Consider the following 20,265-nt stretch of genomic DNA (forward strand, 5'->3'; position numbering starts at 1 on the left):
CTCAGTTCTCTTTTCCAGTTCAAAGGAAATCGAAGCCATGACAGGCAAGTTTGGAGAAACGACGAGGTTCCTGTTTACTCATCACACGTGACGCTAACCCGACGGCTGCATCCTCGACCATTCAAGGGACAAAAAGGTTTCCTTCTAACAAAGCTGAGCTGCAGCCGTCTTCCTCCAGAGCTTCAGCTGCTTTCAGACCGTTTGATCACGTGGTCTCAGTTTGTTTCTGGAGGCTAAAAAAACCACAGAGTACGCTAATGTGTTTTCACTTTCACTGCAGAACGAACCCCCCCCCCCCCCTCAATCATATATCACCTCTGTGTTTATTTATCAAATTAAATTCTAATGACTCCGCCTGTGTGACCTCGTTTGAAAAAGGTTTCACAGAACAGGTTTCACATTTTATTGACTTGTTCTGATGAGTTTCAAAGGGGGGGGTCCCGGACTTCACTCAAACCAGGTTCAGTCTGGGAGCTGTGCGAGCATCTCTTCAATACGCTTCAGAATCCACCTGTGACCTCCTTAGTGCTTATTAGACCATCAGATCATCACACACACACACACATCCCGGCGGTGGTGTTGTAGTCAAGACCACACTAACCGAGACCAAGACCGGAGAGCGCCCAGACCGAGACAAGACCAAGACCATAAATATCAGTTGCGGTCTTGATTTTAAAATCTGGAGCCCGAGACCAATAAAATGTTTGTGATACGCAGAAGAGGCCGAGACCTTTAAAAAGGGGGGTCTAGAGACCGGTCTGGAGTGCTACAACAGGTTGTCCCTTTACAGTGAAAACCCCCAAACTGGACCAGACCAGCATCAGGTCTGCCCCCTCTGTGGACTCCTTTAAGTCCCGCCTCAACATGTACTGTGTTTTCATTCGTCCTTAACGGTCCGTTCCTCTCAGCTTTTCTTTGTTTTTATTTCTTTAAATGTTGTCGCCTGTAAATTCCTCGTTTCTTGAACTTTGCTCAGTTTTTTAAATGTGCGTGATAAATGTCACTCCACTTGGTTCCTCTCGGGGTGAACGATACGTACCTCGGTCTGTTTGGACATCGTCCCCGGCAGCAGCGGCCGGCTGAACTTCTTCTGGGAGCCGATGGCTGCCGGGAAAGGAGGAGACGAAAACAAGGCGGCCACCGTGTTGATCCGTGTGATCCAGGACTGCATCTGCTCCGCGTTCCTGTGACATCATCATCACCACACACACACACACACACACACACACACACACGAGAGAAAACGCTTCTTAAACACACGCGGCGTACAGTAGAGCCTCTGTCACACTCGCAGCAGGAGCTCAAAACATCAAAGGAGTCATTATCAGAAAACGAAACCCTGCTGTTGACAAAGAACAGATTCTGCAGCCAATTAATGCAAGAGAGAAAAGAGCCTGTTTTACACTAACAGACCTATTAGCGGCCCAGGAGAAATATGAGATTGAGTCAGACTGCCTGGCTTAAATCTCCAGGGAGCGATGGAGAGCGAGGAGGAGAGGTAGCGGGACATCAAGGAGAGACGGAGAGGGGTTCAGTATCTGGGACAAATGCAAGCTGCAACTGGAGCACAGAGCCTGTCCTCCAGGGGGCTGAAACATGTGGCCACTCATGTGCCACTTCCTGGATCCTGATGACACACACACACACACACACATGCACACCTCCACCTTCGCCTGTGAATATAAACAGCGTGTTTGACGTGTGCGTGGCAGCATTGATCCGTGTGCTGCGCGGCGTGAGCTCATCCGCTCACAGCTGGAGCTGCGTGTTTGTGGACCACGTTTTTGGTGCTCAGGTGCCAGATTACCTCGCTTCTACGCGACTTCAACGACGCGTCGACAACGGCAGCTTAACAGGCGTGTGCAATTGTTGAACTTTGTCGTTCCAAAACGGTGAGCATGACTCTGCTCCTCTGAATTCAGACTCGATGATGAATACTCGTCTGGGCCCGGACGTTTCTGTCCGCCGAGTTTACGAAACATCACGCACTCGTTGTAGCACGAGCAGCAACCTCTAGAGTTAAAAAGAAAAATGTTCCAAACACTGCAGTTCCTCAAGTGGCCACTTGAGGCAGACTCCAAAAGAGAGTCAATCCCCATTAGGCTCAATTTAAGAGTACAAGTTGTTTTTTTCAGTCTGCAACTGTACGAAGAGGTTAAAATATCAAAAGACTCGCCTGTTTAATTTGAATTAAGATTTTACATTTTGCATAAATATGGGTGAAACTGAACTGAACTGCCTCGTCACGTCTTTGTGCATTCACTTTAATATTATCTATTTAAGAAATAAAACTACAGGACACCTCGGAAAACTGCAGGACTTTTTTTTTTTTTGCATCGGCTTCATTTTTCAACACCGGAGGACGCTGCTTGAGGAAAAATGTTTTTGACCCTGTTGTGTATTTTGGACAAAGATACGAGTTTTAAAATAAAGGACTCACGGTGCCTGGAAGAGGTAAACCCTCCAGTCGGCGGTCCGCAGGTAGAACACGTTGGGTCTCTTGCTGTAGTCTGAAGCCTTCATGGCCAGAGAGTGATGGATGGACACGGCGTTCTTCAGGTCCTCCTCAGAGAGCTGTTTGTCGGGCCTGTACTCCCCCTGGAGTCACAATCATCACAAATAGGACACGATGAGTGCTAAGATTAAAACTCTGGGAACTTCACATTCAAGCTGACGGGAAAACGAGACCTGAAGTGTGGGAGGACGAAGATGAGCAGATTTTAATTTATATGAGCAACAAACGAGAAAACAATAAAAGTCAGGCATGTCGGGGCCCCGTGTCCAGGAGCAGAAAGCGTCCGCCTCACCTCACAGGAGCTTCAATAACGATGAAGAATAAAAAACACACACAAAGGTCTCAGAGTCAGCAAGACTCAGGAGCACAAGCTTCAACATGCGGCTGATGGATGCTGTTGTTTTATTTTCGAGCCTTGGCGGCCGGCTCTGCTGGCAGAGGTCTCCTCACATCACGGCCAGACCTCTGCACGGTGCCAGGACGCCGCTGATCGTCCTGCACGCCCTGCCAGAGCACGCTTTTAAACAAGTAAACAGGAAACAGACCCAATAAACAGAGATTTAGACGACTGCGTGTGAGCAGGTGTCACGATACACCGAAGAATAAATCTAATGTTTCACAGGAGACAAAAGATTCATCCTCCGTGCACGATGAGCAGAAAGCTTATGGAGATGTGGTCGGCTGTTATTGTAAAGGTTGAATAATGAATATCAAGCAGCAGCGGTTACTTAATGCTTCTCACGCTTTTTTGCAACAGAAATCTGCACGTGTGACATTAAAAAAATAAAATAAAAAAAGGTGATGATGTGGTGATGCGGGCGACTCACTTTCTGCAGGTAGAGAATGAGTCCTTTTAGGATGGCGTAGAAAGTCTTCCAGCCTCGCTTCCCTCGCGGCGCTGTGAGGAGGAGAAGACGTTGTTAACAGCTGGACTGGAAGTCACTCACACACTTACAGCGTCGGGCATCGAAAGGAAGGTCGACTCAATCTCCAAACATTAGGAATAAAAAGACGCAAAAAACTCAAAAGATAAACCTGAAGAATATCACGAGATTAAAATGAATTCTGTATCGGACACGTATTCAAAAGTGTGAATGGCATAAAAAGATGGACGACGTGACTTCTTCCCTCAAAGTGAAGCCAAGACATGTGGAGCTCCGCCTATTGACTGGCTGCAGAACAAGTCATAAGCTCCGCCCCCTTCATGTGTTCTTCCTTGCCTGTATATAAAGGCAAATATTATTGCATGATAGCGGACTTTTGCTCCGCCCACCACTTCTACGTTGCTCTTTTAACGCCATGTCTCGGTCGTAGGCTGTATAGATTAATGGACGAAGCCTGAGTGGCGCCACCCGTCTGTTCCTGCAGGGGGCGCCGGAGGCTCTTGAACCCTGTTTCAGTCTAACTTTGAGTCAACCTGACGACAGGCTGAGAGCTGGAGCTGAGGTCGATCGAGACCATCCGGAGGTCGCCACTTGGTCGTGCCTGAGGAGACTCCTCCCCTTCCTGTCCGACTGACATAATCTACCGCTGTGCGAACAACCAGATCAGCAGGATATCCTCCGGAAATTCTCTGGAAATGTTCTGAAGCAGGTCGATTTTGGCTTCACTTTTGCACATCGACAGAAGACGGAGACACGCTGTCCATCTTTATACACAGTCAAAATGTTCACGCAGAAAGAACCTCCAGCTCCTCTGTGCGTCGTCCTCTCTTGTAGGTCGTTTTCACACCGACACAGGAGCGCAGTCTCGTTTCGCTCTGATCGCTGACGAGTGAAAAAATTGGTGTGAAATTTAAAACGACGGTGTTTTTGAAAGGTCGTTTTCGGGTCGGTCGGTTGTTTTCGTTTCCCCGTCACAAATCAGAAGATAACGAGTGAATGGAGATCGAGTTAGAGGGAATTTCACGGAGCTGAGGCCCCTCAAAATGTCACCTTTTGTCCTCCCTTGGACTGACCTTCACTGTTCAGCGGCGCAGAGATCTGCAGCTCGCAAGACGCCATTTTGTTTTCGAGTTTAACCCTTTAATGTGAACTGCAAGATGTGCTGGTTGTTGTTGTTTATTCATCTGTGAAGTTTGAAAAGACATTTTAATGACGACTCGGGATGTGACTCCTACTTCTCTTGCCGTCGGAGTCTGCGTGGACTTTGCGGACCAGGAACCCGTTCTTGTACAGCAGCGCTCCTGTAGGCTCCGCCTCATCCGCCAGTGGCTTCTCGCTGCTGGCCACCCGCTTCATGGAGCGGGAGGCGTTGGAGTCGCACAGGCTGTCCCCGAGCTCGGAGAAGGACTTCCGCAGCTCTTCCTCGTCCCTGTAGAGACAAAAACAAAACCGAATCAGACGCCACAGAGAGAGATCACCGCTCATGTGGTCACGTCTCATTGGCGAGGGCGAATAAACACGCCGTCATTCACCCCGTCCGTGTGCTCGTTACACAAGAGCAGCACAGGACAGGAGGGCCGCAGATTTCACACGCTCGCTGAAACGTTCATCTCACACACATGATGAGTAATACTGAGTCCTGGCAGAGATGCTGTTACACAACACGCTTCGAGAGCGTTGTGTTTCCGGGGAGAAACCGGAGTGACAGTGAATGGACGGAGCGGTCTTTAAAAGCTTGAAGTGCGTGCTTCGCTCGCCCCTCTCTCTCTCTCCTGCAGCTGAACAGTGACACCATCATTCATCTCTTTCAGCTGTGAGCTGAGAAACAGCGGCGTCTTCACCCGACGCTCCACTGCTGCTCGATTTCTTTATATCTGACATTTCTTAAATCCGGTGATTGCTTCTTTAATTTATTTTATTTAAATACCTTATTTCCCATTTTAGCTGTTTTTTTTTGTTTTTTTTGCACCAATAGAGAGCGGGAAACAAACCTGCAACCACTCCAGGATGTAACCGCAAATTATGCAGAACTCAAAACTTAACTCAAAACTTAAAATAAAAGCTCATCCCTTTTACTCGCTCTGCACGTTGCATCAATATAAATGTGTTTTGTATTCAAATTGGAACTTTATTGACAAAAACAGGTGGAACATGTCTCATTGTAAATCTTCAGCCGAAGTGACGAAAGAGTAAAGACAATAATTATGATAAATGTAACCTCATGAAAATCTTCTGCACAAACTCTGCAAATATACCTGAATGAGAGCTGCTGTTGTCGTTTGTGTGGATCTCTGTGCACACACATTCTATTCTATTCTATTCTATAATTCAGATCAAGAAGAGGAGACACAGTGAAGATCATTGTGTGTGCAGGTTTTAGCTGCTAACGAAGCAGACCGACGTTATGAGCTCATTAAACCATCAGAACACAGACTGATTATTTCTGCGTTGTCTGTAACCTTTGTAATCATTCAAAGCCCACCGGAGAAACCTTCGTTTACGTTCTCCACGGCTGATATTCGCAGTGAGTGATGCATCTTACTGTTGAACTAAAAGCCGGAGGACATTTATCAGGTTCAGGTCGCTGGCGCTCTGAGATCAAAGTACTGCAAGAAGAAAAACATCTTTGACCTGACAAACACGAGCAGACTTCAGAGAGGAAGAGGAAGGACACGTGACGCAGGGATTCACTTTGTGAATGATTAACCAGAATTACCACGAACTCCTCAGACCGGATTTATTAAGTACACAAGGTGAATGAAGACCCCATATTATCCTCACGCTCACCTTTTATGTTGTCACATTTTGTTTGCATGATTTTAAAAGGCAAACTGACGTGGGTAAAATCCCAGATTTCAGCCTCTTTATTTCAGCTGCTGTCTCTTTAAGGCTCCGCCTCCCCCATGTGCCCGCTCTCTTCTGATTGGCCGGCTCGCTAGACGCTGCAGGGCTGCCAGGAGAAGGCTGCTCTCCAGCGCTACGACAAGAGAGTCTATGTTAGAGGCTTCGGTGACTGTTGAGCGCCCTCTTCAGGCTGAACCTGGGATTACTCCGACGTTTTATTACCTCCTGATCTGAAGCTTCGTTTAGTTTGGGCATCAAGCGTAGTAAAAACTAAATGTGAGTTTTAAAATGGGCATCAGCCAAGCAACTTAAACCAATTCTTTGTCTTGTTGTGCAATGATCATTTCCTGTTTTAAAGTGTTTGTTGCTGAACATTAATCTCAGATAATTCAATAAACATTTACGTTATTTAAAGCTCGGCATGGCGTCCGGAGACCGAGGGAGAAGTCTCACCTCGAGTCTGAGCGCGGCGCTCTGACGGACTCTAAATTAATTCATCAGACTTCTTTTCATCTTTTTTTTTTTTTCTTTAAGTCAAGTTGTTTCTGTTGGAAGTTTCTGGTGAACATGGCTCATTAGAGTCCGGCCCGAGGAGCCATCTTTGATGAGCTCTGCTCGTGTCTTTGAACGCAGCTTCATGTCTTAATAACTCCTCGTTTCTCTGCGCTCTTCCTTTTTGTGTTTTAATAAATCTTTTTGTTATTCCCGTCATCCAACTTAGATTTCATCCTCTAATATTCTCGTCAGCGAGACTCTTCACTTGAAATGATTGATTTATCATTTTCCCCCATCATGCTTTGGGGGCGGCAGCAGATCAGTCTGGAGGGAGCGGACCGAATCTGGTAATTGGTCCCATGGCTTGAGAGCTTGCCAGTTCACTTTCTGATCACTGCCCAGGTGCCCTTGAGCAAGGCACAGACCTCCCCCACTCCAGCTCAGGAGCGCTCGCTGTGTGAATAATCGTCTTCTCCTTAAAATCACATTATTCTCTTTATTCTAAGTTTTACGGTAGTCGTTCTTTTCTGTTTAGTTCTTCTAATTCAGATGTTGTAAAGATTTTATTTAAAGTCTCTTCTTCTACAGTTTCTGCACGTTTCTTTTCTAATACAGAATAAGAAGAAACAAATCTGCTGCCGATCACTTCTGAGAATAAACGAAAGGATGTAAATGTGTTTTTTTTTAATTGTGTTTGAAAAGACAGACGATTCTTACGCTACACGTTGCTAAAGCAGTGCTAATCCCATCCTCTCGATTATCCCTCGTAATTTACTGCATTCAGGTCTTTTTAGTGTTTTAAAGGGATTTGTCACATTAGGAGATGATCGAAGCTGCAGGCAGAGTCTCTGCAGCTGCAGCCCGCCGAGCCAACGCGGCAATCCCACTTGTTACCTCACCAGGCGGCACCCATGCAAAAGTTCAGCCTGAAAATAGAATAATGGCTGGATGCCGAACCCCCCCCCCCCCCCCCCCCCCGAGACCACGCTATGAGTAACCAACAAGAACATAACAGCAGTTAACCCCGCGTAAGAGCCAGAGAGAGAGAGAGAGAGGGAAACAGAGAGAGTGATGGAGCCAATGAGAACGCAGCCTGTTGCCTGGTAACTGCCTGAATCCCGCTCCACACAGAGGAGAGGTGGAGAGGAGCTGGAAGGGGGGGAGGAGGGAGGTGAGGAGACAGGATAGTGAGAAAGGGGGGGGGGGGGGGAGACAAGGATGATCGTTTTCAGTAAATGATCAACAATAATACGATGGGTGAGGAGAGAGGAAAGGAAGGAGATGAAAACTAAGGGAATAAAATTTCGGAGCGGAGACGAAAAGAAAAAAAAGGAAAGACAAAGAAAAAAGAAACTGCAAGACGTGGAAAGGAAATGTGTGAGAGAGTAAGAACAGAGAACAGGACGGGAGAAGAAAGCATTAAAGTAAAAGTCAAACGGAGCCGTGAAAAAGAAAAGAGAAAAAAGGAAGGAAGGACAACACGGGAAAGGTCAAGACAAAAAGGAAGGAAAAGAGGAGAGATAGGAGAGGAGGAGAGAGGAGGAGAGGAGAGGAGAAAGGAGAGGAGGAGAGGAGGAGAGAGGAGAGAGGAGAGAGGAGGAGAGGAGAGGAGAAAGGAGAGGAGGAGAGAAGGAGAGGAGGAGAGAGGAGAGAGGAGGAGAGGAGAGGAGAAAGGAGAGGAGAGGAGAGAAGGAGAGAAGGAGAGGAGGAGAGAGGAGAGGAGAGAAGGAGAGGAGGAGAGAGGAGAGAGGAGGAAAGGAGAGGAGAGAGGAGAGGAGGAGAGGAGAGAGGAGAGAGGAGAGGAGGAGAGGAGAGAGGAGAGAGGAGGAGAGGAGAGGAGAGAGGAGAGAAGGAGAGGAGAGGAGGAGAGAGGAGGAGAGGAGAGGAGAAAGGAGAGGAGGAGAGAGGAGAGAGGAGGAGAGGAGAGGAGAGAAGGAGAGGAGGAGAGAGGAGGAGAGGAGAGGAGAGAAGGAGAGGAGGAGAGAGGAGAGAGGAGGAGAGGAGAGGAGAGAGGAGAGGAGGAGAGAGGAGTAAACACTCACTCAGGTAAACACTCATCCTCTGCTACGTCACCTGCACACCTGGCTGTCATCACCGGAGTGTGTGTGTGTGAGTGTGTGTGAGTGTGTGTGTGTAAGTGTGTGTGTGTGTGTGAGTGTGAACAGGTTTTATAAACCAGCTTGTTTTTTATCTGAAGCAGCTTTTTGTTTCTTTTTAAATGAATGATTGTAAATAAAAGAGTTCTGATGTAATACTTGAAATCACCGCTGCAGAATCCATTTTTACTCTGAAATCAAGACCGCCACTGAAAGACGTCAGCGCTGGGATTATTATTGTGATTATTTTTTACCGTCACATTTTCTGAAGTGATGAGAATTAACTGACTGACTTTTTTTTTTTATTTTTTTTACAAAAAACAAAACAAAAAAAATTCCTAAACGTAAAAGACACTAAATGTGGTCGATAAATAAAGTCTGACTGGATTGCATCACGCCTGCTAATGACGCTAATACGCTGCGACGTGATTGGTCAAGACTACTCGGACTACAAACGGATACAGAATGAAAGTCCAGATACTCTGCAGACGTTTTATCGAAGCGACGTCACACACGCTGATTTAGAAAACACTTAGAGAGGATATAATAACTGCAGCCGGTTCATACTGTGGGATAAGTGGACTCTGGTGCTGCAGGTGAGGAGAAGACGGGATGATTAGAGGCGCAGAGGGAGGAGGGATGAGCAGAGTAAAAAGAATAATAGAGCAGATGGGTCTCCTCTGGGTATCTTGTTGCTCGTTCGATTTTCCTCATGCCTCGTTCTCCTCTCATCGCGTCCTTTCATCAAACTCTCCTCCACTTGTTTTTATCTGCACTTGTTGCGTCTCTCTTTCGCCGCACAATGCTCACCACCACCGCCGCCACCGCCACCGCCACCTCTCCCTCTCCCTCTGCTCTCCACCCCCGCTCCTGAATGAGGAAGCATGTGTGTTCTGTGTACGTCTGTGTTCTCTGTGTGTGTGTGTGTGTGTGTGTGTGTGAGTGGAAAACATGTGGGTGCATCCAACTGCACCGTCGAGAGTGGCCATGTGCGTGTATCTCTCTGTGGGGGTGTGAAATAACATCCATCACCGTGCTGTTTTTTTTTTTTTTTTTTCTCCCGTGTGTGTGTGTGTGTGTGTGTGTGTGTGTGTTTCTCATCGGGCAGCAAAAATACACACTAAACTGTGCGCCCACACACAAACAAACACACACACCTGAAATGAGATGTACACAGCAGATATCACAAAACACGATCTGTATTCATATAATCATAGCAGGCGGTTTGTTTGAGAGTGAAAATCACACCTCTGTCACAGGAACGGTGGGAGCTGGTCTTTTTAAAGCCTCCATCTGAGAGTAAATTAGTAAATCAATGCAGAGCGGGTCTACATATAGAACAGGATTAAATAGAGCAGAGTGGACGCTTCGTCCCGCTGTGGTTACAGTTTGCACGTTGCAAATGTCCCAAACTGATGCTTTCAAACAAAGACGTGAACCAGGAGAGATAAATAAAAAAAATAAAAAAAACATGCATGTGGAAAATTGCTTCTAAACTGAAAAAAAATGTATAAAATGTCTGGCCACGCCCCCTTGCTGGAAGGGGCGTGGCCAGACTCGATGTACTCGGTGCTTTCTGGCTCCATGTCCTATTGTTTACGGTGAGAAGGCAGACTCAGAGGGCAGAACAAACACCTAGCTGTGGGAGTGTCACCCACCTGGGGGGAGGGGCTACTGCCCTTTGTGATGTCACAAAGGGAAAATCTCCAAACGGCCTGTTTGAGCACACATTTTCTGAAAAGTGGAGCAGGCAGAAGACGCAGAGGATGGACTTTTCTCATCACTGGGGGGTTTGTAGACAGACTGGAGACTCATGTTAGAGTCAGAGGGGGAAGTGTCACGGTCTAATAAAGTTATCCCAAGAAAGACTGATTATTAAACGGCCAAACGGCGTCAGATTCAAACACTGAACAGACGTGTATCTGTCACACAGTGTTTGTGATCTCAGTCAATGAGTAGCAAGTGAAGAAATGTCCTCTGTGTGATGAAAAATGCATCAAGGCAGCTCGCAGGGCGTGAAAGTGGAGGCAAAGAGTGACAGTGAGCTCCGCTTCAGCACAGACAGAATTTACTCGATTCCAACTCTAAAATATTAAAAACCAACATGTTCAGCTCTCTGCTGCCAAAACAGAAAAAAGACTCGCAGACTGCTGCGGGCTGAATCTCTTAATCTGTAATTCATTTTGTTTGGAGGTGGATCCTCTCTTTGCTCGACTGTGTTTACATATCTAAAAATGTCATCTCCCCTGTCCCCCTATGCGGCGGCGGCGGTGGCAGTGGCGGCGAGTGTTTAAATAGCCGTCTATATGTCAGCGGAGATGTTTGAACTGGATCGCCGGCCTCTCTGTGGATCTCCTCCTCGATCTGCTCATCTGACCACGTTTTATTCGGCTGCTTCGGGAGCGCTGCTGCAGCTATTTTTGGAGCGGTAGTGGGAGGCTGTGGTCACACCTTTGTACGGGATGCAGGTAAAGAGACACTTAAATGGAGTCTCTCTCTCGCTCTCTCTCTCTCTCTCTCTCTATTGTATTGCATGATCTCCTTTATCGTCATGTTAAAACACAGAACAAACCTGAACACACCTTCACAAATGCATCTGCAGCGTGCATGTTGTGTGCATCTGCTACTGAATGTGTGTGTGTGTGTGTGTGTGTGTGTGTGGTTGCAGCAGGGAGAACAAAGTGATGGAAAGAGCAATGCGGTAGCTATGGAGTCGTATCCATGGTGCCGTCACTATGGCAACAAAGCTTGGAAAACGAGTGACTTAATTGGCATCTCGGAGGCGCTCTGGAGATGCGATCCAGAATAGCAACCCTTGACACACTAATGTTTCCCTCACATGCCAGACAACACAGACGTCACTAATGAGGATGCTAACAAGCTAATCAATGTGTCTTAATGTTTCCTGCCCTTCAGGACGTCGTGTGTGTGCATGTGTGTGTGTGTGTGTGTGTGTGTGTGTGTGTGTGTGTGAGAAAAGGGAAAGGAGAGAAAGAGACCCACAGAGGAGGTGAAGAGGATAAAAAAAGCACTTACAGCGTCCACTGCAGCTTCTGATTCTTGATTGAGTTGTAGAGCGCCTGCAGAGAGAAAAATAACATTTTCAGGTTCAGCTGTTACATGTGCAGTGTAAGAAACAAACCAGCGTCACACTCAGACTCTGCCTGAGCTTATAACGGCTTCACACAAACACCAGTCAGGGAGCCATTCAGACAGTCCGCTCAGTGACGAGACGAGCAGATCGATCAGCACGTAAATAATTTAGGCTTCAACGCAAACGCATCGACCTGATCGAAGCAAAATGAAGTTAGGGCAAAAACAAAAGAGCGCTGAATCAACCCGTCAATCCAAACAAACTTTAGTGTCAACAAGAAGGTCTGACCCACGTCACACCGCGTGCCCTCTTATGACGCTCTCCCTCTGAGATCAATCAGCCAATCAGAGAGCAGCTCTCTTCCTCTGTGATCATGAAGGAAACAACAACGCAGCAGCCAGTATGTCCTCCTTCTAACTTTAGATTCTGCTCCTGAATGCTCTGGATCTGATTGGACCAGAGAAGGTAGGCGGGGCTTTGAAGGCCGTTTTGGACGCCCCTGGGTTTGCCAGATATGAGAGCAGTTATCAGGTGAACAGGTGTTGCAGCGATGGAAGCGGGCAGTGGAACTGCTTCAGATAGAAGTGATTGTACCCGAGCTAAAAAGCCTCTGCATGTTTCTAATAAGCTCCAGCAGCAGAAAGCTGCTCAAACTAGGATCAATGTTGGAGATGAAACATGGAGAGAGGTTAGAACGATAAAGAAGGAGCATGTTGGCCTGTTCCAGATAAATCAGCTTACACCCCATTCATTATAAAATCAATAGAGACGCTGTTAATGGTTAAAACCACCGAGCGTACACGTCCCGTTTTCTAAAAGCCATCAAGTTAAAAACCCAATCAGTCAAAGAAAAACTCCATTAGGAATATTTATAGCACTGCTGTGTGCGGTGCACGACAACCAAAGACAACGTTTTACTGTGTTCGGATGATAATTGTGATAAAGATGGCGAGGGGGGGTTCATGGTGGAGTTGCACTCTTTAACTGCCGTCAACGTTTAAAAACACGCAGCACAGAGTCTTGGTGGTTTCTGCATTCGTTTAAAGTGTTTCCTCTTTTTATTCCGCCGTTGAAAAATGAAGCCGAGGTGGAAGTGAAAGATCCCGCAGTTCCTTGAGTGTCCACTTGAGGCTTCAAGTCTCATTAACACGTTTACACTCTGGTGCAAAAAAACGAAACAGGTCTGATTAGTTATTTTGTTTTAATTTTATAAACGATACGTATTATCCATTTTGGCGTGTCGCTGACGTGATTGACAGGTGGTCGTGGTGAAACGACAGCTTTCGTTAGCTTGTTAGACTGAGACAGCATTTCCAACATGGCGGCTGCTGCCGATGAGCCTCCTGCAGGTACAGATGGTGGACGACACTCAGGCTCGGTCCATTAATATTTACAGCCTTTTTTTTATTTATTTATGCATTGTTGAGCAAATCATTGTTAGAACACAGGAAGTGCAATAAAACTAAATTAATAACATTTATAATGGTGCCTGCCTTCCCTGCTTTTTATCACCAGCGTGCCTCCTTATTTTAACATCTTTGAACCTGTTTCATCACATGTTGAGTCACTGAACACTGCAGCACAACGAAACAGGAGGCAGTCTGTGTGTGTGCATCTTTTCTCCAACTTTCCCCCAGTGACCCTAAACGTCACACGAGCTGGGACGAGCAGGTGGAGGGAGGACAGCATGAAGCCATCAGAAGGAGTCGGCTGATGGACATCTGTGACGGCTGACGTGACGGAGAGGACACTTAAGGGCGCTCCATCACCGCCTCGCTCACCTCTGAATTCCTCGCAGACCGCCAACACTCGTCCTAAACCGTGACCATAATTGCCACATGGGGGAAAAAGAAAACCCCTCTAACGCTCAGCTGGAATCGATTCCTTTTTATTTCATTCCTTTGATTAAAGTATTTCTGCTTAAGGTCTTCAGCGGTTTCAGACTTGCAGCCTCATTTTGTCTTTTAGTCAAATGAAATTGCTTCTGTAATGGGCTTTGATTTTGTGCTCCATAATCAGGTTCATTTCCAGAGTTTTTAGAAACCGCAGCTCATCTCAAACACTCGAAGAGAGTCATGAATATTAATGTCCTGTCAAGCTTTAAAAAAATAATAAAAACCATTACACATTTCGCTCTGGTTTCCATACGCTCCACTGTAAGAATCTGTGTCTTAAACTAAAAGTGCTCATACATTTTAATAACCTCGGGCACACAGCTGAGCTCCACGAGACGCTGAAATGTTGCTTCTGTTGCAAAAAAAAAAAAAAAAAAAAAATCTGGGCGACATCAAATATTAACAGGAAGTTTGTACGCATCATATTCTGTCTACAGGAGTGCATCATGTTTAAGTGGAGTAAAAAGGAAAACACTAAACCATGAGCTTTGTTTTTCTTCTGTTTCTTTGTCTGCATCAAATCAGGAGTGAAAAAGAAATAAATAAATAAAATAAAAAAGACAAGCTTGGCTCTCATTCGATTTGGTGCAGCGGCGAAGTAAAGCTCTATTTATGTATCTTTTATTTCCAGACAGGACGGTGGACAGAGCCAACAGGACAGGCACGGGTCGGGTTTGTAAACATGAACAGAAATCCAAAATAAAAGCCTCCACAACTTTTTTTTTTTTTTTTTCAATACGAAATAATGGAATTTCGAACGTGCAAATAAAAAATGCGATTAATCACGATTAACTCGTGAAATTTAGCGATTAATCGCAAACACATTTTGTAATTGTTTGACAGGTAAAATGTTTGACAACATTCGGACACTTCTGGAAATATACCCTGCCTTACTCTGATTGGCTCCCGGCTGTCCTTCAATCCTTCACAATAAGACACCTAATGAGCAGTACAGCTAAAACTGTCTGTTCAATGTTCTTCATTAATGCAAAAAGCGACACTGAACGAGTGAATATCTGAAATGAGTGACCATAGAAGCAGGGAGGCAATAAAATCCTGACGTGAAAAATCCTTTTTTTGAAAATCATTCTGAAGAACACGACCGAGAAGAGAGAGAGAGAGACATCATCTGGCCTGCTCTTTAATTCACTCCATCAATTCTAGATAACGGACACTTCATTATACATTACCACAGTCTGGCAGAACGCTCCGTTCTGATTGGACTGCAGAGTCTATTTCTGATAAAGCACACCTAAAGTCATTCAGGGGAATTTCTTTGCTCACCATTCAACATGAATGCAGCGTTTCAACACACCAAGAGAGATGCAGACAAAAAGGGAGGAGTCCTAAAAGTGACCTGCTGCTCTGATGACTTCATCATCCAATCATCTCTGATAATGAACACAGTGAAAAGGAAATTGCTGCTCTGGCCCATTACACCATCTGTTCAATCCAATCAGCAACAACCAAGGTCTAAAAATGAAGCCAATGAGGAAGTGCAAAAAACAAAAATACAGTGCAGTTCCTCAAGTGTCCACTTGAGGCTTGCAGCAAAAGTACAGGAAGTCACATACACACTCCATTTTAAAATCTGTTTTGGCAAATCTGATTGAAAGCTACCGCGTTGTAGCATTTCGCCAGGTTCATTTAGCATGCATCATGAGGCGTCGGACACATCGGAAAAATGTGAATCCAAGTTGAAAAATGCAAATGGACGTCTGCTCAAGTCGAAACAACAACTCAGAAAATTGGGAAAGAAAGAAAGAAAGCAAATGAGACTCTGTTTACATTGATTGTGGTGGTGAAATAACAGAGAGAACTCCCGTGATTCCCCACCAGCCTCGACTTCATCTTTTTTTTGTTATCGATTTGATTAAGAGCTCCCTGGTGGCAGAATTTAATTTATTTTAATTTCGTCGGGAGAAAATTACAGCTTCAACGAAATGGGAACGCAGAATAAAAAAAAGTAGAATTGTAAAGTACAAAATCTATACTGCTGTACTTCTCTCCAATGTTCATCATATCCTGCTCAAAGATGCCTAATTGAGCTCTATGCATTACACAAACACATACAGTATAAACATATAGTATTTATACATGTTGTGTTTGCAGATTTGCATATCACAAAAAGCTGTGCGGTTGGCCTTGGTGGATGCTTTGTGTGTCCTTGTTTGTATATGCTCTAATAATTAAGATGCACACAGTCTGTTAAAGGCGCTGTAATTAACAGATTAATTCATCCGCACAACATGCTCTCCATTTTAACATTCGCTCTTCAAATTGTGTGAAAAAAAAAGTCTTTGAAGAAGTTTTAGAAAAAGCTGATTTTAGTCCGATTTTTGGTCCCCAAACACAAAAAAGTCTGTTTACATCTTTAAACACCAAAAAGATTAAACTGGGAAACGTTTAGAATCCCTGTTTTGGGAAACCTTGTTATTAGTGTATGGGTCACATGTACAGAGGCTGGAGTCCTCCAAGCGTGCGGCCCGGGTTCAAATCCCACCTGTGGCTCCTGTCCCGCATGTCCCTCCTCCCTCGCTCGCTCTCTCTCTCTCTCTGCCTGATTTCAGACTCTATCAAAAAGTCTTTCTTTTTTAATTTGGGTTTGATTCACTCGGCTGCAGTGACAGTTTTTTTTTATTATTAATGTTCGAGCGTGCAAATATTTCATTATCTCACCAGAGTCAACAGAAGTGAGACTTTGTAAAACAGCCGAGTTTACTTGCAGAAGAATATTTGTAGAGAATTAAAGCAGGCAGCCCCCTTTGTGTAAATCCTCTGGGAACACACGGTAGCAACAGCAGAGAGAGAGAGAGAGAGAGAGAGAGAGTGTGTGTGTGTGTGTGTGTGTGTGAGTGGATTTAAAGACTGGAGAAGGAGGTAAGTAAGTAAAGTAAATGGCTGCGAGGTTTAAAATAAGAGCATGAATCAGATTCATTCAGTCCGGAGGCTCATTGAGACGAAGATGGATGTTGGTCACCTTCACCTACTTGCTTCATCAACGTCACCGAGTGGCAGCGAATGAGAGCCGTCAGCCTTGAGCGCTGGCTTTTACACAACACCGAGCCGAGGTGTGCGGACAATCACGGCCTGGCAGACGACCAAAATCCCCTCCAGCAAAAACGCTCGCCGCTCCACACGTGAAGCTGAGGCGATAAATCCAGCTACGCTACAAAACACGTAGACGAGGGACTAAACGCCACCGTGACTTCTGATTAATTCGACCAACTGGCTTTGAATGACAATGAGCCGATAGATATCACTTTCTATGACACGTTTCACACCGCTCCAGAGTGATTCATCATGACAGGAGTTTTGAATTTGCACTTTTAAGATGATGAATGACGTGTAAAAAAAAAAAAAAAAAGAAAAGAAAAGAAACACAGCTCAGTACCTTCCTCCTCTTCCGGGCCTGTGGGTGATTCTGTCCGTCCTGAGCTTTGCCCAGCAGGTCTGGGAACACCAGGGGTTTGAGTGAGCGGGAGCGAGGGGTTCTGGGATACCGGAACGGGTCCATCATCCGGAAGTCTCTCCCGTAGCGAACGGTGCAAAGAGAGCGCGAGCGTAGGCGTCCTGCCGAGTGCAGGCTGTTAACACCGATCATGGCTGGAGGTGAGGGCGCATGGATCACACAACGCTGGGCTTCAAGTGCAATAAACACAGAGCGGGGGGAAAAAAAAAGATCTGCGCAAACGATTCAAGTCGAGATTCTGCAGAGAAAAGTTGATCCGAAGAGTGTGAAATGAGGCTCGTCTGATGCGCCCGGGAAGACAGCTGGAAGTGAAGTCAGCTGTTACAGAAAGCAGCCGGTGATCAGCCGACACGTCTCCAGGCGGCTGTCAGCGGACCGAGCCATCAGCAGGCATCAAACCCTCCACAGTCACAGCTCTGAACGTCTTGCTCAACGCCCACCAGGCAACACGGGGGTGCCCACCTGACGCTGAATTATTGATAACGCAGCCATGTATTATACATGTCGAGAAAGGACTCCTGCGCTGGAAGTCACTGAGAAGGCAGCAGGACTATTTCTTCTGCGGGTCCAATAAATCCAGTTTGCTCCCTCGTGGAGTTTAAATGGGAATAAAAGTGCACAGAACTCAACAGGACACAAGGCTCTGCCAAGTCACCCAAAGGTGACACCTGTCCAGATGCCACCTTTTTGCAAAGAGCACACACACACACACACACACACACACACACACACACACACACACACAGAGAGAGAGAGAAATGACACTCACACAGATGGTATGAAACACTTGCAGAGGTGTGAACGGACAGGCAGCATGAAACAGATGGGTGCGAAATGCAGAAATGAGGAGGTAAAAAAAAAGAAAAGAGAACACAAAAAGATTTTTTTTGTGCGAATAAGAAGACAAACACACACACACACACACACACACACACACACGCACACACAATAGAGGGAGATACAGAGGGGTGGGTGGGAAAGAGGGAGGGAGGGACGGTCGCCCTCGGACTTCGGAGCAAGGATTCCAAAAGAGCGCTCTCGATTCTGTGACAAAACTGAAAAAACGTAGAAGAAGAAAAAAAGAAAAAGAGGGTGAAACTGAGATTCTGCTCAGAGAAACGCGTCCTGTTGCTCCTGCTGTAAAATGGATCCCATCAGTTTGACACTCAGGATTTTACTCGCTCACTTCTTCCTCCGTCTCTCCGTCCATGTGCGGGGGTCCGCTTGAAATTTTTCACTCCTTTCCCCCTCATGTACGTGATGCCCTTCTCCCAGCCTGGATTCTCTCTCACTGGATGTTTGAGAGGTGGAGAAAAAAAAAAAAAAAAAAAAAAAAAAGACTCCCACTTTCCCACTCCTGATGACTGATTTCAAACCGTCCTCGCCTTCAATCGTGGATGCCGGTTTATCAATCTGTTGCAATCTTTTCCTTGAATCCAGCAGCCTTTTTAGTCGCTGCTGCGTTTGACGGAGGAGGAGACGAGGAGGAGGAGAGGAGACGAGGAGGAGAGGAGAGCAGGCTGGCTGAATCGCGGAGTGAACGAGAGGCTGATGGGCACAGCGCTCTGCCTCCCTCTCTCTCTCTCTCTCTCTCTCTGCCTCGCTCTCCCTTCGCTTCGTCAGTGCGTAGCTCCCCTTCCTCCCTCCTCCTCCTCCTCTCAGTCATTGCCAGCAAATCACAGCCTCCCAAATGCCTCCTCGGTGGAACACACACACACACACACACACACACACACACAGGCTAGATTACACACACAGGCACATCTTTTTTTTTAATAAGAAATACTCGCAATGTAAATTAGTATTCTGCTGAGGTCTTTGGAGGAGCGCCTGGGAGGTGAGAAGAGAAACATGCAGCAGCACGGGGACGGCGTGAAGAGGCGTGTCCTCAGAAGTGTGTGTGTGTTCAGCCCTGCTGCTGCTTTAAAGGACAACTTCAACAATCTGGGGATTTAAACTAACTCTTCCATGAGGGGAGGGATTTTAGACGTCCGTTAAAATTGTCTTAATGAGGACAAATAATTGAGACACGTTGACCACGTTGACCTTGTCGGGGTCAAACCTGCCGACCTGCACGCAGAGAAATACATCCTCTCATTCATGGAGACGAATTCAGACTGTTGTGATGAGTTTGCTGTGAATGACTGGATTATGACTTATGGTGGCTGGTTCCTGATGACAATGGCGTGCAGCGTCTTCGACACCAGTGATTCTCAATGTGGGGTCCCAGGACCCCCAGGGAGTCCAGGACCCCCAGGGAGTCCGCGAAGCATAGCTCGGGAGGCCCGCTGAATAAAACCACTCTGTCGAAAACTCCCGCCCTCTTTAGTTCAGTGCCGATAGATCGACTCTGATGTGACGCCACGTGGAGTCAAAACTTCAAACTCCTCTCATTCACAACACAACTAAACAACGAAAGGAAGAAACGACAGAGACCCCCCCCAAGAGAAATTGACCAAATAGAATTATTGACTTCACAGTGAGTGAATGTGGAGCTGCAGGAGTGTGACCGGAGATTTAATGACTGTGTCAGTCTGAGACGACGGCCATCGATTACATTGTTTTCTTAGTGATCTATAGTCGAAGGAAACCCTTCAGTGCTCGGCTTCACACTGTTACCCTACATTTATATCAGGAACACTTGAGGAGGGGCGCCGGTAGTCCAGTGTTTAGTGAGCACACCTCATGTATGGAAGCTATGGTTCTACGAACGAGCGGCCAGGGTTCAAATCTGAAGGCATAAGAACCCCAAAATAAACCTTTAAAAAAAGAACAAAAAGAATCCTGAGAGGTCAAATATTATAATCTTCTCCTCCATGTTCCTCTGATGTGTCTCCAGTCTGTCTACAAACCCCCCAATGAGGAGAAAAGTCCATCCTCTCCGTCTTCTGCCTGCTCCACTTTGCAGAAAAAGTGTGCTCAAACAGGCTGTTTGGAGATTTTCCCTTTGTGACATCACAAAGGGCAGTA

General features: G+C 46.2%; 1 protein-coding gene across 2 annotated transcripts in view; it reads right to left on the reverse strand.

Annotated features, from left to right (window-relative positions):
* The window catches only part of LOC306817055 (uncharacterized protein), a 58,378-nt gene that overhangs the window by 5,200 nt on the left and 32,913 nt on the right, over positions 1-20,265 (reverse strand). For both annotated transcript variants that reach the window (XM_079333619.1, XM_079333620.1), the window contains exons 11-15: positions 11,871-11,914; positions 4,635-4,828; positions 3,343-3,413; positions 2,441-2,598; positions 1,040-1,184 (exon numbers count right to left, since the gene is read on the reverse strand). In XM_079333619.1, the coding sequence (XP_079189745.1) occupies positions 1,040-1,184; positions 2,441-2,598; positions 3,343-3,413; positions 4,635-4,828; positions 11,871-11,914 (612 nt within the window). The remainder of the gene's footprint in view (positions 1-1,039; positions 1,185-2,440; positions 2,599-3,342; positions 3,414-4,634; positions 4,829-11,870; positions 11,915-20,265) is intronic.

The sequence above is a fragment of the Symphodus melops genome, assembly GCF_947650265.1.
Source record: "Symphodus melops genome assembly, chromosome: 21".
Classification (NCBI taxonomy): domain Eukaryota; kingdom Metazoa; phylum Chordata; class Actinopteri; order Labriformes; family Labridae; genus Symphodus; species Symphodus melops.